An 18,933-nucleotide genomic window follows, 5' to 3' on the forward strand; every position below is an offset into this window, starting at 1 on the left:
TGTACACCTCACTCAGGTCCCCCCTCAGCCTTCTTTGCTCCAAGGAAAACAACCCCAGCCTGTTTAGTTTTTCTTCATAGCTGAGGCGCTCCATCCCAGGTAACATCCTGGTGAATCTTTTCTGCACCCTCCCCAAAGCAATCACATCCTTCCTATGGTGAGGCGACCAGAACTGCACACAGTACTCCAGCTGTGGCCTTACCAGCGTTTTGTACAGCTCCATCATAACCTCCCTGCTCTTATATTCTATGCCTCGGCTAATGAAGGCAAGTATCCCATATGCCTTTTTAACTACCTTATCTACCTGTTCCGCTGCCTTCAGGGATCTATGTACATGTACACCAAGGTCCCTCTGACCCTCTGTACTTCCTAGGGTCCTACCACCCATTGTGTATTCCCTTGCCTTATTTGTCCGTCCAAAATGCATCACCTCGCACTTTTCAGGGTTAAATTCCATTTGCCACTTTTCTGCCCATCTGACCAACCTGTTTATATCGTCCTGTAGCCTGAGGCTTTCCTCCTCGCAATTTACCACCCCACCAATTTTCGTGTCATCTGCGAACTTACTGATCATACCTTTTACATTCTCATCCAAATCATTTATGTAGATCACAAACAGCAAGGGTCCCAGCACCGATCCCTGAGGTACCCCACTGGACACAGGCTTCCAGTCACAAAAGCAACCTTCGACCATCACCCTCTGCCTCCTGCCAATCAGCCAGTTTAGGATCCAACGTGCCAAGGCACCCTGGATCCCATGGGCTCTTACCTTCTTGACCAGTCTCCTATGCGGGACTTTGTCAAAAGCCTTACTGAAGTCCATGTAAACCACATCCACAGCATTTCCCTCATCCACACACCTAGTCACCCCCTCGAAAAATTCAATCAGATTGGTCAGACATGATTTACCCTTGACAAAGCCATGCTGACTATCCCCGATTAATCCTTGCCTCTCCAAGTGGAGACTAATTTTGTCCCTCAGAATTTTTTCCAATAATTTCCCTACCACAGATGTTAGGCTCACTGGCCTGTAATTCCCTGGTTTATCCCTGCTACCCTTCTTGAATAAGGTGTGTGTATGGCGCGGGGAGGGGGAGGGTGGCGATAACTCCACTCCGTCCGCCTTCCCTCTATAAAAGCGGCCGCTCCCACTCGCAGCGCCTTTAGTTTCAGCCCAAACCCCTGTCCTGGCATCACAGCTCCTCTCTCTGAGCATGGCTGACAACAACCAGAAGGCGGAGGAGGATGTGGGAGATCCGGACCTGTTGGATAATAAGAGGTGGCGGCGGCAGCAGCACCACCATCGCCACCAGCAGCGGCCGGTCCCGCCGCGCCCCAAGAAGACGGGCCCCACGGTGACCGAGCAGATCCTGCAGGTGGCGGCGGCCACCAAGGAGTGGAGCGGCATCTCGCTGGCCACCCTCAAGCAGACGCTGTCGGCCCGGGGCTGCGACGTGAGCCGCAACAACACCCGCGTCAACCACACGGTCAAGTACCTGGTGAAGGAGGGCTCGCTGGTGCAGACCGCCGGCACCGGCGCCTCGGGCTCCTTCAGGTTTAATCACTCCGGACCGGCGACGCCGGTCGAAGTAGCAGCAGAACCTGGCCGCCCTCAGTCCTACTCCGGCCCCCTCCTGGTGACGGGCCCAGGCCAAGCTCAAACGCCCGGCCGCCGCCGTCCCCGTCCCCCGAGCGGCGCAGTCTCGCCGGCAGCCTAAGTTGCCCAAACCCAAGCGCCTCCAATCTCCACCCGCCGCTAAGGGCAGGGCCGCCGCCCGGCCCCGCCGGAAAAAGAAGCCCGCCAGAGGCGGGAAGGCCAAGCAAAATCAGCGCAAAGCGGCGCTAGAGGAAAATCGCTCTCGTTGGAAACGGGGCGTAGGCTCTGGAACTTCATTCTAAACTCAACGGCTCTTTTCAGAGCCACAAAATGCGAGCCAAATTCCGAGCTTAAGCTGATCGCCACTATGTGCAATGTGCAAAATATAATATAATAATTCAGCGCTCCACTGTTGTGAAATGCTTCGGAGGGGCGCAGTTCGGCACCGTTAATTCTGATTTTAATGAGCTTTGTCCAATAGAAGTTGGCTGTTTTAGCCACCACTAATTTTAGTGCCAAACTAGAAAGAAACTATTTCCGCCGGTTGGGGAGTCTGGGACTAGGGGGTATAGTCTAAAAATTAGAGCCAGACCTTTCAGGAGTGAAATTAGGAAACACTTCTACACACAAAGGGTGGTAGAAATTTGGAACATCTTCTGCAAATGGCAATTGATGCTAGATCAATTGTTAATTTTAAATCTGAGATTGATAAATTTTTGTTAACTAAAGGGACATGGGCCAAAGGCGGGTAGATGGAGTTAGGTCGCAGATCAGCCATGATCTCATTGAATGGCGGAACAGGCTCGAGGGGCTGAATGGCCTCCTCCTGTTCCTATGTTCCTAGCTCCTTTACACACACTCAAAGATACATATGCTTCATACGTGTATATTCACTTAACAAACACCAAGCACCATTTCGTGACCAAGGAAGTAAAGCGCTCAGCGCTGAATAAACACTCACATTCTGCTTTTTATCTCACCAGTTTCCCAACAGATGCACACAAAAAATGTAAAGTACATTTGCCTACACCTTGCGAATATTGAGTATTAAGATCGCGTGCCCAACGACGCTGTCCCTGACACGTTTCTTTTAAAATGTATTAATCGGAAATGCAATTGGCCACATCTGGATTTCCAATTATTCACACGTGGCTTCTGGCGAATGTATCGGACTGCCCGAAAAGCCTTTTGAATTCCACAATACCCAAAAAGCGCGACCGTCCAAAACTACCCAAGAAACTGAAGTGAGGACCTGTGTGCAGAATGATGAAGAACCCACCTGCTTTAGGGTCCCAGAGTCCAACATCAACGCTTCGCCCTCGACATGAATACAACTAGAAGATGGTCAGACACACACTGGGAGTGAAGCGCCCATCCGCCGCGCGTTACTTCTTCCGGTGACAATTGCCCATCGGACGTTATTTCACAGCTTGCTCCTCCAGAGGCGATGCCTTTCTTCACAATCTTCCACCCCGACTGTTAACCTGTCTTGCTCTCTCGCAGACGTCGGCTGAACCGCTGTGTGTTTTCAGCACATTCAGCTTTCCTTTCATGTTGCCATGAGCGGCGAGTATTTCCCCGCTTATAACAAGGTTTTACTTGTGTTGCTAAAAACGTGCTTTCAATTTATCGACACGTGTCCGATACATTTGATGAGCGTGAAACGATAAATAAACCCTCATCTTTACTACCTGGTACACTTGTTTAAATTAAACTATGACAATTGTAACACATCCTACAAAGTGATTGCTTTTGATTTTGGAGACAAGTGTAAGGCATGGCCGAACGCTTGTTCCACAAGATTTATCTTAAGCTTTTCCTTTTCAATTAAACTAAACTTGACATGTTAATATTTAACCTAAATGCGCCTTTGCACAATTGAAAAGGATTGCTAAAATTGTGCAAACAGATAAAGACGGGGTGACGGGCAGAACCAATCCGCCAAAGATTCAAAGCTGGAGACCATTGGGGAGATTCCGAGAAAACGCTCAATCCTAGGATTTCAGGACAGAAACATTGAGACTCTTGTCTAGCCTGCTATACAGGCATCAAAAGGCCGCAATGCCGGTTCCTGCGGTATCTGTTCAGAAACAGCCCAGTTTAATGCGAATTATATATTTCTCCTTTTCCCCCTTATTCCGCTTCAAGCTCTCGGATACCTTCGAGAAGAGGCGATGGACGCGTGGTCGTTTTTAAGATAAAAGTGTTAAGGAAGTCCGGTTTGGGAGCCATACTAGCAAGGTGTTGCTGTAAGGAAGAGGCGAGGGTGTCAAATCTTCGAGCCAGAAGTTCTTCCCACTTTGCGGAGAAGGGGAAAGGGACAGCTGCCTGTCTTCAGGGGCAAATGGCCAAGTAACCCGGACAACTCAAGGTCTACAGATGTAATTGGTTGCCGAGTGGTTCCGCAAAAGACGATCAGGGAGCCATTTCCTAACCACCTTTAAAACATACCGACACCAGAAGCCTCTGTGGGCGATGCCTTCTGAAGGTAGGCACCAACAATATGGACCATAAAACAAGAGCAATATTGGCACTACCCAAGGCTGAATACGGAGCCGCATGTGGGGCTGGATTTGTCTTTGAAGACATACACTTACACTGCTGAAGGAATCCCCACTGCAATCTTGGCAATGAACAGCAGCAACTTCTCGGTGCTGGCCCTAGACGAGGGAGGGATTTTTCTAAGATCCAGTGGTCTTGCAGTATCTCAAGAAGTTTCAATGGCGCCGGTGGAAGCGCAAGTGGAGGGGACTAGTTCCAGGAGCAGCGATCGGGACTTTGAGATTACAGATTCGTGAGGGCTCTTTGAAAGTTGTCCAGTTAGTCCCACTTCCCTGCTCTTTCCTCCTCCCTCGAGGGGAAGTCCCAATAGACTTCTGAACTTCTCCAGGGCCAAGACCGCTCTTTAAGCTCTTTTGATTGTCTTTCCGAATTGAGGTCATGTTCGTGTGTCTTCCTTTTGAAATTCTCCTTTTCAAACCCCTTTCCCTTCCCCGGGAGAGGGGATTTACCATACTTAGTCCACCCACCCCTCCTTGCTACGAGAAACAACTCGTCTCAAACCCACTGATGCACAAGACCTGTGTGACTGTGCACCATTATGGACTGGACCATGCATCTTACTCCACATCTTATGCCGGGACGGAAATGACACCGGACACCCAACAATTGGACAACTTGCAATCGAACAGCTCCTTTAACAGAGAAAAAAGCGCTTCACATCGGCATAATCAAGTCAAAAAACGGTCGGCTAGAAAAAGGAGACATTGGATTCAATGTCACAGCTTAGATGAAACACTAACTGAAGTAATAAAAGTAAATCAGATGACAGTCACTTGCAAGTTATACAGGAATGCGAGAGCACTGCTGCCATCTCGCAATTGTAGCAGAAACATTAATTGACGGATTTGCCAATCGCAGCTATAAAAGCAAATTAATATTTCCTGTACAGAAACGTACAAGATTGGACAATTATTGCAGTCGATCCGGCTGTTGCTGGGATTCCTGTGAAGCGCCTTGGGGACTTTTTTTACTACGTCAAAGGCGCTAAATAAATAATTTGTTTTTGTCCCTCAATCTCAGCTCTTTTCTCTGCCAATTATCCACCCAGTCTACACCATCCAGGGAGATTGTTGCCGTGTGTGCACCGCCCTCCAGAAATAATTAAGCGAAATCTAAACTTCCCAGTCATCCTTTTAGCGGCGAAAAAAAGTAAATTGCAGGGCTATCAGGGGAGAGAAAGAGCGCCAAGGGGGAGAAAGTGTGGGAGTCAAATTGGATCCCACTTTCCCCAAACTAAAAAAAAAGCTGGTCGATGATTCCAGGAATTGAATTGGATAAATTCAGCCTTTTTTTTGCAGACAGTTGTGGCTCTGAAAAGAGCCTTTTGTGTTTGGAGTTTTGAGCTGATTTCCCCACCACTCCCAAATAAAAAAGTTTATTTCCTGGTCTTTTTGGGTTTAGGTTTGGTCTTCCTGGGAGAGGCTTTGACCGCAGTCCGCTTCTTGGGGGGGGTCTTGGTCCGGCATTTCTTCTCGTTGGTCTCCTTCTTGGCCTTGACCCCGGCCCGAGATTTCGGCACCGCCGCCGTGGTGGCCTTCCTCCTCCTCCTCCTCTGCTGTTGCGGCGGCTTCTCCGGCCTCTGCCGCTTGCCGAGCTTCAGGTAGCCGGCGGTGGCGGCGCCCCCCCGGCCCCGGCCCTTGGTCTGCACCAGCGAGCCGTTGCGCACCAGCCCCCGCACGGCCATCCGCAGGCGGATCTTGTTGTTCTCCACGTCGTAGCCGTTGGCCAGCAGCGCCTCCCGCAGCGAGGCCAGCGACAGGCCGCCGCGCTGCTTGCGGGCCGACAGCGCCTGCAGGATCAGCTGGCTGATGCTCTGGGCTTTGTTGCGCGGGCGCCGGTAGGGTCGCCGTTTAGGCGGCGTCTTCTTCCGCCTCCTCCGCTGCTGCTGCTGTGGCGGGGCGGCGGCGGGTCTGGACACCATCTGGGCAGGACCTTCCCACCCTCAGCACCGCCCGTCGCAGCTGCAGGAGAAACCGCCGCCGGCGTTCCTATTTAAAGGCCAAGGCGGACGCGCGAGAAGCAATGGAGTCGTCACCTCCACCTCCACCCCCCCCGCCGCGCCCGCCAATCAGCTGCTGCGCCCCTCTTGCCACATTCCACACCCTGCCCTTGACGCGCTGGAAGCAACCCCCCTGCCATGAGGTCATCACCTCCCGCGTCCGCCAATCAGCTGCTGCGTCCCTCTTGCCACATTCCACACCACTCGCCCCCTCTCTCTCTCTCCAGCATATGCTGCTGTGTGGGTTTGAGGTTCCCCCCCCCCCAAATTGACCGGCTGGAAGGGGGATAACGGCAATCAAATCCGTTACCCTTAACTGTCTCCGAAGGAACCGCTCCCTCCTCGATACCCTGGCAGGAATGACCTATGAGAAGAGATTGGGTCGATTGGGCTTATACTCGCTGGAGTTTAGAAGAATGAGAGGGGATCTCATTGAAACTTATAAAATTCTAACAGGACTAGACAGACTAGGTGCAGGAAGGATGTTCCCGATGGCCGGGGAGTCCAGAACCAGGGGTCACAGTGTAAGGATAAGGAGTAAGCCATTTAGGACAGAGATGAGGAGGAATTTCTTCACCCAGAGAGTGGTGAACCTGTGGAATTCTCTACCACAGAAGGCAGTTGAGGCCAATTCATTAAATATATTCACGAAGGAGTTAGATATATTTCTTAAGGCTAAAGGGATCAAGGGATGTGGGGAGAAGGCAGGGACAGGGTACTGAATTTGGATGTTCAGCCATGATCTCATTGAATGGTGGAGCAGGCTCAAGGGGCCGAATGGCCTACTCCTGCTCCTATCTTCTATGTTTCTATGTCCGCTCCTTTGACTGTCCACCCCCCCCAGCACCCACAACTTCCCACTTCCCGCGGCACCTTCCCGTGCAAGCGCAGGAGACGCAATGCCCGCCCGTTTACCTCCTCCCTTCCCACCATCCAGGGCCCCCAAACACTCCTTCCAAGGTGAAACAGCGATCTACTTGCACTTCTTGCAATTTAGTATGCTCTATTCGCTGCTCGCAATGCAGTCGCCTCTACATTGGGGAGACCAAACGCAGATTGGGTGACCACTTTGCGGAACACCTCCATCCAGTCCATAAGCGTGACCCCGAGCTTCCGGTCGCCTGTCACTTTAATTCTCCACTCCACTCCAACACTGTTCCAACAAAGTTCAACGTAAGCTCAAGGAACAGCACCTCATCTTTCGATTAGGCACATTACAGCCTTCTGGACTCAACATCGAGTTCAACAATTTCAGACCATAACCTCGGCCTCTTTTTTCACATGACAGCTGTTGATGATTCTGCCATTCCCATTTACACCTCTTCGAGACTTATCTTTTGTTCCTTTACTTGTCCCATTACCATTTCCTTTTGCTTTTTACCATCATACCTTTTTTCACTTAATCACTCCTGCCTTCCACCAAATCACACACCATCCTTATTGTTCTTTCCTCCCCTCCCACTTTCCCTGCCCCTACACTTGCTTAAAAATCGGTTACATCTCTAACTTTTTCCAGTTCTGACGAAAGGTCATCGACCTGAAACATTAACTCTGTTTCTCTCTCCACAGATGCCGCCCGACCTGCTGAGAATTTCTAGGTGTTTTCTGTTTTTATTTCAGATTTCCAGCATCCGCAGTATTTTACTTTTGTAATAGGGAATTCAGGGGAAGCTTCTTTACCCTGAGAGTGGGGAGAACGTGGAAGGTGCTACCACATGAAGTAGTTGAAGCGAATAGCATAGATGCCTTTAAGGGGAAGCTAGATAAGCATATGAGGGAGAAAGGAATAGAAGGACATGCTGATAGGGTTACATGAAGAGGGGTGGGAGAAGGCTTGTGTGGAGCATAAATTCTGGCATGTACTAGTTGGGCTGAATGGCCTGTTTATGTGCTGTAGACTCAATGTAACTTTTTGAAGTTAAAGCCAGCTGACAAACGGTTAATGTCCAGCATTTTAGCTCTGGTTAGACCCCATCTGGAGTATTGCATTCAGCTCTGTGCACAGCGCCTCAGGAAGGATGCATTGGTCCTTGGAGGGGGTGCAGCACAGGTTCACCAGCATAATACCAGGACTAAAAGGGTTTAAATATGAGGACAGGTTCCATAGATTAGGCTTGTAGTCCCTTGAAAATAGAAGATTGAAGGGTGATCTAACTGAGGTGTTTCAGATGATCAAAGGAGTTGATAGGGTAGATAGCGAGAAACTATTTCATCTGGTGGAGGGGGGTCCAGAACAAGGGGACATAAGTTTAAAATTAGAGCCAGGCCATTCAGGGCTGATGTCAGGGAGCACTTCTTCACAAATAGTAAAAATCTGGAACTTTCTTCCCCCAAAAAGCTGTTGAGGCTAGGGGTCAATTGAAAATTTCCAAACTTTGATGGATTGATTTTCGCTAGGCAAGGGTATTAAGGGTTACGGAATCAAGTCGGGTAGATGGAGTTAAGATCAGTCATGATCGAATTGAATGGTGGAACAGGCTCGAGGGGCTGAATGACCTCCTCCTGTTCCTACGTTCCTCTGAGGAACTAGTTCTGCAGTCAAACCAGACCCGTCATCCATTGAAGCCTTAACTATCTGTAACAATTGCTTAAGGGGCGAAGAAGGGGAAGAATGACATTGAACTCTGTGCCACACAGGCACAATGTGTTCGGAAAGTAACATTCATGGTGGGGTGGAATTTCAAATAGGGAATTAATTGGCAAGTTACATCCAAAATTATGCCCATTCGTGCACCCTTTTTACCGATGTCTACTTACACTCAGATTTCCTGCTCCTCGATTTTTGGCTGCACTTCAGTCCCACGCTCCTGATCTTCGGTCACCCGGTGCAGAGGGGAGCGGGCAGGTCAGAGGGACCTCTTCGTGAGACTGCTCCTGGGCCTGGCTAAAGTGGGCATCAACTGGTCCTGGCAGCGGGCAGTCGAGGGGGTCATTCGGCCCGACTGCCTGCTTCTCTTCGGCGGCCACATTCGCCGCTGGGTGGCCCTGGAGATGGAGCACGTGGTGTCCGCCGGCACACTCGAGGCCTTCCACGACCGGTGGACACCGCAGGGACTGGAGTGCATCATCACCCCCGGCCAATCAAATTTAAATTTATTACATTTTCTTTAATGGGTTTTTTTAGTTACTGTAGGATCCGTGATTTTTAAGGTATGATGTTTTCCAATAACTTCACGGAGGCTGTAACTTAACAATCAACAGGTGTTTACTGGAGGAGGGTAGTCTCAAGACTGGGAGTACAGAGGCACGCTCAAAGCTTATATACAGGTGTGGTCACTGCCGGTACTACAGTATACAGGAGCTGTAAAAGTAGTTCTCTCTTAAAGGTACATACACAACAGTTACAGTTTTATTTGTTTGTGCGCATCAAAAGAGTACACTCAAATTTCCTGCTAATCTTAACATAAGCCAAAATGTAAAACTGGGCGAAAATAAACAGAAATCAGTGTAAACATTCGGGACCCGAGGGAAGTGTCGAATTCTTTCTTTAACTATGAAAATTAAAGTTTCAAGCCATCGAACTATCATTCGGGCACATCAGGTACAGCATGTTTAAGACATGCAATCGTGGAAGCTTTTCATTTTTTAACGCGACTTTCACCGATAACATAAAAATCCGTTCAAAGAAACAGGAAACACAGTGCAGGTCTCAGTGAGGATAATTTATATTTTGAATCATTCAAAGGGGCTTCATTTTACACCCATTTTGAACCAGCACAATTGCAGGATATTTGTGTGTACAGCTATTTAGCTGGAGGTGGGGCAGAGCCTTTATAACACCACAATGTGCTCCGGTGCAAGGTGTGGGAACGAGGGTTCACCCTACTTGGGTACCTCGCTATTTCTGCGCCATCTGTGAGACCAGCACACAATGAGTTAAAAGTTAAAACAGCTTTCTGCTGAGCATGGGTTGTAAATTGGCAAGGGGATTTTAAAGCAAAATGTATCTCCACAGATCAGAGTGCTGACCGATGTGCCTATCAGGTCGGGGATCAGTTCACTTCTGTTTATGCAATGGAGAGCTTATTACAGCAATAAATCAATTAGAAGAGTTGAGTGCCTGGTTGTTTAGTTTGTGTTGTTATTCTGTTAGTATATCAGAGTTACATACAAATGCTATGATTTAGAAACAGACAGAGAAATAGGAGCAGGACTTGGCCATTCGGTCCTTCGAGCCTGCTCCACCATGCAACACGATCATGGCTGATCCTCTATCTCAATACCCTATTGCCACTCTTTCCCCATACCCCTTGATGCCTTGTGTATAGAAATCTCATAAATCTCCTTAAATATATTCAGTGACTTGGCCTCCACAGCCTTCTGTGGTAGAGAAGTCTACAGGTTAACCACCCTCTGAATAAAGAAATTTCTCCTCATCTCAGTCCTAAATGTCCTACCCTGTATCCTGAGACCGACGCCTTGTTCTAGACCCCCCCAGCCAGGGTTAACATCCTCCCTGCATCCAGTCTGTCTAGCCCTGTCAGAATTTTATACGTTTCAATGAGATCCCCTCTCATTCTTCTAAACTCTAGTGAATACAGACCTAGTCAACCCAATCTCTCCTCATACGACAGTCCTGCTATCCCAGGAATCAGTCTGGTGAACCTTCGCTGCACTCCCTCTGTGGCAAGTATATCCTTTCTTAGTTAAGGAGACCAAAACTGCACACAGTACTGCAGGTGTGGTCTCACCAAGGCCCTGTATAACTGTAGTAAGACATCCTTGCTCCTGTACTCAAATTCGCTTGCAATGAAGGCCAGCATACCATTTGCCTTCCTAACTGCTTGCTGCACCTGCATGATTTCATTCAGTGACTGGTGTACAAGGACACCCAGGTCCCTCTGTACATCAACATTTCCCAATCTATCACCATTTAAATAATACTCTGCCTTTCTGTTTTTCCTACCGAAGTGGATAACTTCACATTGATCCACGTTATACTGCATCTGCCATGTATTTGCCCACTCACTCAACTTGTCTAAATCACCTTGAAGCCTCTTTGCATCCTCTTCACAATTTACAATCCCACCCATTTGTGTCGCTAGCAAACTTGGAAATATTACATTTGGTTCCCTCATCCAAATCATTGATATATATTGTGAATAGCTGGGGCCCAAGCACTGATCCCTGCGGTACCCCACTAGTCACCACCTGAAAAAAAAACCATTTATTCCTACTCTGTTTACCAATTTTCAATCCATGCCAGTATATTACCCCCAATCCCATGTGCTTTGATTTTGCACACTAACTGTTTATGTGGGACTTTATCAAAGGCCTTCTGAAAATACAAATACACCACATCCACTGGTTTTCCATTATCTATTCTACCAGTTACATCCTCAAAAAACTCCAGTAGGTTTGTCAAACACGATTTCCCTTTCATAAATCCATGTTGACCTTGTCTAATCCCGTTGATATTTTCCAAGTGTCCTGTTATCACATCCTTTATAATAGACGCTACCTTTTTCCCTACTACAGATGTTAGGCTAACCGGTCTGTAGTTCCTTGTTTTCTCTCTCCCTCCTTTTTTTTTTTTAAATAGTGAGGTTACATTTGCCACCCTCCAATCTGCAGAAACTGTTCCATCATCCATAGAATTTTGGACGATGACAACCAATCCATCCACTATTTCCATGAGTACCTCTTTTAGTACTCTGGGATGCAGATTATCAGGCCCTGGGGATTTATCGGCTTTCAGTCCCATTAATTTCTCCAGCACTATTTTTTTACCAATACTAATTTCCTTTAATGCCTCCTTTTCACTAGACCCTTGGTTCCCTAGCATTTCTGGGAAGTTATTGGTGTCCTCTTCCGTGAAGACAGAACCAAAGTATTTGTTTAATTGATCTGCCATTTCCTTGTTCCCCATTATAAATTCTCCCATTTCTGACTGTAAGGCACCTACATTTGTCTTTACTAATCTTTTTCTTCTTACATACTTGTAGAAGATTTTACAATCCACATTTATGTTCCTTGCAAGTTTACTCTCATACTCTATTTTTCCTCTCAATCAATCTCTTGGTCCTTTTTTGCTGAACTCTAAACTGATCCCAATCCTCAGGCTTGCTACTTTTTCTGTCAACTTTATATGACTCTCTTTGGATCGAATACTATCCTTAATTTATTTTGTTAGCCATGGTTGGGCTGCTTTTCCTTTTGTGTTTTTGCACCAGAATGGAATGTATAACTGTTGCAATTCATGCATTCATTCCTTAAATGTTAGCCATTGCCTATCCACCGTCATGCCTTTTAATGAAGCTCCCCAATCTATCATAGCCAACTCACTTCTCATACCTTCATAGTCTCCTTTGTTTAGATTTAGGACCCTAGTTTCAGATTGGACTTCTTCACTTTCCATCTTAATGGAGAATTCTATCATGTTATGGTCACTCTTCCCTAAAGGACCCCGCACAATAAGATTAATTAACCCCTTCTCATTGCACAATACCCAATCTAGGATAGCCTGTTCCCTAGTTGGCTCCTCAATGTACTGATCTAAAAAAACATCTCACACTTCAGGAATTCATCCTCCACAGTATTATTGCTAATTTGGTTTGGCCAGTCTATATGTAGATTAAAATCACCCATGATTACTGTAGTACCCTCGTTACATACATCTCCAATTTCCTGTTTGATGCCATCCCCGACATTACCACTACTGTTTGGAGGTCTATAGACAACACCCACCAATGTTTTCTGCCCCTTGGTGCTTCTTGGCTCCACCCAGACTGGATTCTACGTTTTGATTTCCTGAGCCAATATCCTCTCATTATTGCTCTAATTTCATCCTTTACTAACAAGGCCACCCCACCACCTTTTCCTTTTTGCCTGTCCTTCCTAAATATCAAATATCCTTGGATATTCAGCTCCCAGCCTTGGTCACCCTGCAGCCATGTCTCCGTAATCGTAATTATATTGTATCCGTTTACATCTATTTGTGCTGCTAATTCATCTATCTTATTATGAATGCTTTGTGCATTCAGATACAATGCCTTTAGATTTGTCATTTTAACATTTTTAGACATCTTAAATTTTTTTGTACTATGGCCCTATTTGTCTTATCATTTTTTCTTACCCAGACCCTATTTGTTAGTGCACTCCTTTGTATGTACGCTCTGTCCCTTCCTGACACAATCTGGTTATCCTTACCCCAATCACTTTCCTGCACTGCTTCCTTGTCTTTTCTCTTTAGCATTCTAGATTTCTCTCCACCAGGACCCTCCTCCCCGCCTTATTTAGTTTAAAGCCCTATCTACCTCCCTAGTTATTCGATTCACTAGTACTCTGGTCCCAGCATGGTTCAGGTGTAGTCCGTCCCAATGGAACAGCTCCCTTTCCCCAGTACTGGTGCCAGTGCCCCACGAATCAAAACCCACTTCTCCCAGACCAATCTTTGAGCCACGCATACATCTCCCTGATCCTATGGACCCTATGCCAATTTGCTCGTTGCTCAGGTAATAATCCAGAGATTATCACCCTTCTGGTTCTGCTCTTTAATTTAGCCCCTAGCTGCTCAAAGTCTCTCAGCAGAACCTTTTTATTTGTCCTACCCATGTTGTTGGTACCTACATGGACCACGACAACTGGATGATCCCCCTCCCACTCCAAGCTCTTCTCCAGCCTGGAGGAGATGTCCTTTACCCTGGCACTGGGCAGGCAACATAGCCTTTGGGACTCATGCTCCTGGCTGCAGAGAACAGTGTCGATCCCCCTAACTGTACTGTCGCCTACTACAACTACCTTCCATTTTACTTCGCTCACTTGAACGGCTTCCTGTACCACGATGCCGTGGTCAGTTTGCTCGCCATCCCCGCAGTCCCCGTACTTGTCCACAAGGGTGGCAAGAACCTCGAATCTATTGGACAAGTGCAGGGACTGAGGCTCCTGCAATACTACCTCCTGGATCCCCGTACCTGCCTCACTCGCAGTCACACCCTCCTGTCCCTGAGCACGCGTCAATTCTAAAGTATTTTTCTAAGGGGTGTGGCTGCCTCCTGGAGCAAAAGGTCCAGGTAACTTTCTCCCTCCCGGACGTCTCGCAATATCTACAGCTCAGACTCCAGCTGCTCAACTCGGAGCCGAAGTTCCTCGAGCCACAGACACTTACCACAGATGTAGTCGCCCTGGACAAAAATGTCCACGAGATCCCATATATTGCAACAGCAACTCATCTCCTGTTCTCCCATTGTTTTATTTAATTAATTAGTTTAGTGTTAATCAGATTATTTACCTCATTTAGTTTATTAAATGAATTAATTAAGTTTAGTTTTTTAAATTGAGTTATATGCTATATGTTGACTTAAAACTTAGCCCAGTCACTACCAATCATTACCTGCCTTACCAGTGACATCACACTGTAGTTTTCTCCTTGTTGATGCAGGTCTGTTGCTGCTTTTATCCTCACTCTTGGGCCTCAGTCTGCTCCCTCAGGTCCACCACTGTTCTGCAGGAGAAGTGTGCAAAATTTAAAATTTAACTTAAACAGTTGATCTTACTTAAGAGCTACTAGCAATTAACATTAGCTTTTAAAAGAGATTAACCCTTAAAACTCCCACACTTACCAAAGTTTCTCACTCTGTGCTAGCTGCACTCACAGGGTCCCTGTTTTTATACTGTTTGTAAATCGAGCTAGCTAATTAACTAATTAACTAACTGCAGCTGCTCTCCAGTAGCTTGTTTGTCTCTGCTTATATTTATTGGTAGTCTGCATGGACTGCAGTGATCAAAGGTGAAAATTGGTGTAAGAAATGTAAAGGAACACTGTTTAGTAGCTCACACTGGAATCGTGGATAGTGTGATGTCCCAACAGCAGCTCGCTCTCATTCTGGAATGGTGTGGTATGAAGGGACTTGTGCACTCATACTGGTTGTGGATAGCATGAGGTTTCAATAAAAACCTGATCCTGCATTACTACAACTGAATGTGTGCATAATCTGGTGTTTAAAGTCACAAAATGAAGAAGAACAAGAAAGCAGTCCAACACAGGGATCTATAGACAAGGGTAAAATAGCGAGGAAATTCGGGTGTAGAATAATTACGTGCGTAACACAATTGTGCCCGAGTTTCCTCGATCTGTTTTGCAGGGTATTTGCTTTATGTCCTTTGAACATGTCCATGGGCATAATCTTGAAGCTCTCGAGGGGCAAGTCTCCAGGGCTGGACGGGCTGACCGTGGGGTTCCACAGGGCATTCTGGGACTTCCTGGGGGGCGTCGACATGTGGGTCCTGGGGAAAATCTGGTGACCGGGGAGATGCCCCTCTCTTGGTGCAGTCACTGTCCTGCTGCACAAGAAGGGCGATCTCCGCCTTCTTAAGAACTGGCGCCCGGTCTCCCTCCTCAGCACGGATTACAAAATCTTTGCCAGGGCAATGTCTGCCCGCCTTGGCACCGTGCTGGCCCACATAATCCACCCCGACCAGTCCTACACGGTACAGGGCCAAAGTCACCGCTTGCCTAGGACGCTGGACAGGACTGCTCCGAGTGCTGTCCTACAGGGGTTGAGCATTGGTCATAAACCAGCTGGTGGCCGCCATGTTGTAGTACTGGTTGGTCACTTTGATCCTGCCCCCTGCGTTTGTCGCCAAGATACAGAAGAAGCTCATCAACTTCTTCTGGGACAAAAGGAAGCACTGGGTCTCTGCCGTGGTTCTGAGTCTCCCGCTTAGGGAGGGCGGTCAGGCGCTGGTGTGCCTTCGCACCCAGGCTGCGACTTTCCATCTTCAGACCCTGCAGAGATACCTGTATGTCAAGGATCCTCCTCAATGGTGTGCGCTGGCGACGTATTTCTTCCGCCAGCTGCATGGCCTCAATTACGACACGCAGCTCCTGTTTGTGAAACTGGGCAGTACCCGTGCCTGCCTGCGGGAGCTGCCTGTCTTCTACCAGGAACTGCTATGGGTCTGGAACAAGGTTGCCTCCAGACGGAGTTCTTCCCCGTCAGCAATGGCGGCTGTCCTTCAGGAGCTGCTGCTCAGGAATCTGCACCTCCACGACCGCGGGTTTGGGTGGCTGGTGAAGGGCAGAGCTCTGCCTGGCAAGGTGACTAGAGCCAGGGACCTGCCCGATGGCGGAGGAGCGGGCTGGATGGCGCCGGTAGAGCTGGTGCAGCGCCTCTCCTGGGTCAACGTCCGGCCCACGGCCAAAGCCATTGAGTCGCTGAAAGTGGCACTGGGTCCCGACTCCACTAGGTGTATCAGGGAGGCTCAAGCACGTGGGGTGATCCCGTCCGAACTGACCCCCATTCAGACGGAATTCCTCATCGGCGCCCAGCCCCGAAACCCCTCTCGGGAACCGGCGCCTCACAACTTGAACCATCTCCGGGAAATGCCCTCCGTGCCTTTCAATTCTGCATGGAGGGGTTTCCCGTACGGGCCGCTCCTGCACAATCTCCACTTTACCATCTTCGTCTGCCATCTGGACATGCCTTGACGCACCATTTTGCCATCCAGCAGAGGCGGGGGTCCCCAATGGAGGGCTCTCTACGTGGGAGCCCTCCCTTTATCTATTGGGGACTTGGCCTGGAGGGTGTTTCACGGAGCAGTCCCGTGCAATAAGGTTTTAAGTCGGTTCACGGACTCCCAGGCCGCCTGCCTTTTCTGCAGCTTGGAGGAGTCCCTGTTCCACGTTTACACGGAGTGTGAGAGGTTGCAGCCCCTCTTCCATTATTTGAAGGGGCTGCTCCTTGATTTTTGGCTGCACTTCAGTCTCATGCTCCTGATCTTTGGTCACCCGGTGCGGAGGGGAGCGGGCAGGTCAGGGGACCTCCTCGTGGGACTGCTCCTGGGCCTGGCCAAAGTGGCCATTAACTGGTCCAGGCAGCGGGTGGTCGAGGGGTTCGTTCGGCCCAACTGCCGGCCTCTCTTCCATGGCCACATTCGCTCCCGGGCGGCCCTGGAGATGGAGCACGCGGTGTCTGCCGGCACGCTTGAGGCCTTCCGCGACCGGTGGGCACCGCGGGGACTGGAGTGCATCATCACGCCCGGAAACCAAATTTTAATTTAATTTGTTAAGGTTCCTTTAAGGTTTTATTAATTTACAGACTAATTGGTTAATCACCCAACTAAAAGAGTACAACCTGAAATTATGCCCATGCATGCGTCCATTTAGCCCAAGTGCATAATTTCAAGATAATGGCAAGATATATAACATCGGTAAACAGAGGAGACAGATTTAAGATGATGGGCAAAAAAGCCAGGAGTGGAGATGAGGAGAATTTATTTTACGCAGCGAGTTATGATGACCTGGAATGCACTGCCTGCAAGGGCGGTGGAAGCAGATTCAATAGTAACTTTCGAAAGGGAATTGGATTAATACTTGAACAAGAAATAAATTGAAGAGCTGGTGGAAAGAGCAGGGGGGAGTGGGACTAATTGGACAGATCTTTCAGAGAGCACGATGGCCCGAATGGCCTCCTTCTGTGCTGTATGCTTCGATGCCATGTCAGCCGTGGCTCAACGAGCAGCACTCTCACCTCTGAGTCAGATACCTGTGGGTTCAAATCCCACTCCGGAGAGTTGAGCACAAGATTCTGGGCTGACACTCATGAGGCTATTTCAAAGATGAGCAGGGGAATTATCCCCAGTGTCCCAGCCAATATTTGGTGGGAGGGCCTGCCGAAGGTCGGCCCGGAGAGCGCTGAATGGTTGGACGCTCCGCTAAGCCCGGCGGACTGACTGGCGCCCTTGGCCATCTCTGGAGGAGCAAGTCCCCGGGGCTGGACGGGCTGACCTTGGGGTTGCACAGGGCATTCTGGGATGTCCTGGGTCCTGGGGGAAAGTTTGGCGACCGGGGAGCTGCCCCTCTCTTGGCACAGGGCGGTCATTGTCCTGCTGCCCAAGAAGGGCGATCTCCGTCTTCTTAAGAACTGGTGCCCGGTCTCCCTCCTCAGCACAGATTACAAAATCTTTGCCAGGGCCATGTCTGCCCGCCTTGGCACCATGTTGGCCCACATGATCCACTCCGACCACTCCGTGCCTTTTCATTCTGCACGGAGGGGTTTCCTGTACACGCTGCTCCTGCACACTCTCCACTTTGCCACCTACGTCTGCCGTCCGGACGCACCATCTTGCCATCCAGTGGAGGCGGAGGTCCCCAATGGAGGGCTCGCTACGTGGGAGTCCTCCCTTTATCTTGGCCTGGAGTGTGTTGCACAGAGCAGTCCCGTGCAATAAGTTATTAAGTAGGTTCACGGACTCCCAGGCCGCCTGCCTTTTCTGCGGCCTGGAGGAGTCCGTGTTCCACATTTACGCGGAGTGTGAGAGGTTGCAGCCCCTCTTCCATTATTTGAAGGGGCTGCTCTTCAATTTTTGGCTGCACTTCAGTCCCACGCTCCTGATCTTTGGTTACCTGGTGCGGAGGGGAGCGGGCAGGTTGGGGGAACCTCCTCATGGGACTGCTCCTGGGCCTGGCCAAAGTGGCCATTAACTGGTCCAGGCAGCGGGCGGTTAACGGGGTCGTTCGGCCCGACTGCCTGCCTCTCTCTCTTCCGCGGCCACGTTCACGCCCAGATGGCCCTGGAGATGGAGCACGCGGTGCCCACCGGCACACTCGAGGCCTTCCACGACCGGTGGGCACCGCAGGGACTGGAGCGCATCATCACCCCCGGAAACCAAATTTTAATTTAAGTTGTTAAGTTTCATTTAAAGTTTTATTAGTTACAGTTTATTTGTTTAAGTGTGCATCAAAAGAGTACAACTGAAATTATGCCCATGCATGCGTCCACTTAGCCCATGTTCATAATTTCAAGATAATAGCAAGATATATAACATCGGTAAA

At 48.9% G+C, this 18,933-nt stretch overlaps 1 protein-coding gene and 2 pseudogenes across 1 annotated transcript; 1 reads left to right on the plus strand and 2 right to left on the minus strand.

Annotated features, from left to right (window-relative positions):
• The first annotated feature begins 1,214 nt into the window (after positions 1–1,214).
• Positions 1,215–1,899, plus strand: LOC147096037 (uncharacterized; annotated as a pseudogene).
• A 3,484-nt stretch (positions 1,900–5,383) lies between these two features.
• Positions 5,384–6,090, minus strand: LOC147096038 (histone H1.5-like). Its single transcript, XM_085974059.1, has one exon. The coding sequence runs from the start codon at positions 6,078–6,080 to the stop codon at positions 5,535–5,537; it is 546 nt and encodes a 181-aa protein (XP_085830185.1). The 5' UTR covers positions 6,081–6,090; the 3' UTR covers positions 5,384–5,534.
• A 3,906-nt stretch (positions 6,091–9,996) lies between these two features.
• Positions 9,997–18,933, minus strand: part of LOC147096039 (valine--tRNA ligase-like) — a 75,546-nt pseudogene continuing 66,609 nt past the window's right edge.

This window comes from Somniosus microcephalus, unplaced genomic scaffold (assembly GCF_052327205.1).
Source record: "Somniosus microcephalus isolate GS21.2 unplaced genomic scaffold, FLI_Smic_1.0 unresolved_chr1, whole genome shotgun sequence".
NCBI lineage: Eukaryota > Metazoa > Chordata > Chondrichthyes > Squaliformes > Somniosidae > Somniosus > Somniosus microcephalus.

Coding starts and splice junctions, on each gene's coding strand:
- LOC147096038 (XM_085974059.1), bottom strand. CDS start 6,080: ATGGTGTCCAGACCCGCCGCCGCCCCGCCACAGCAGCAGCAGCGGAGG.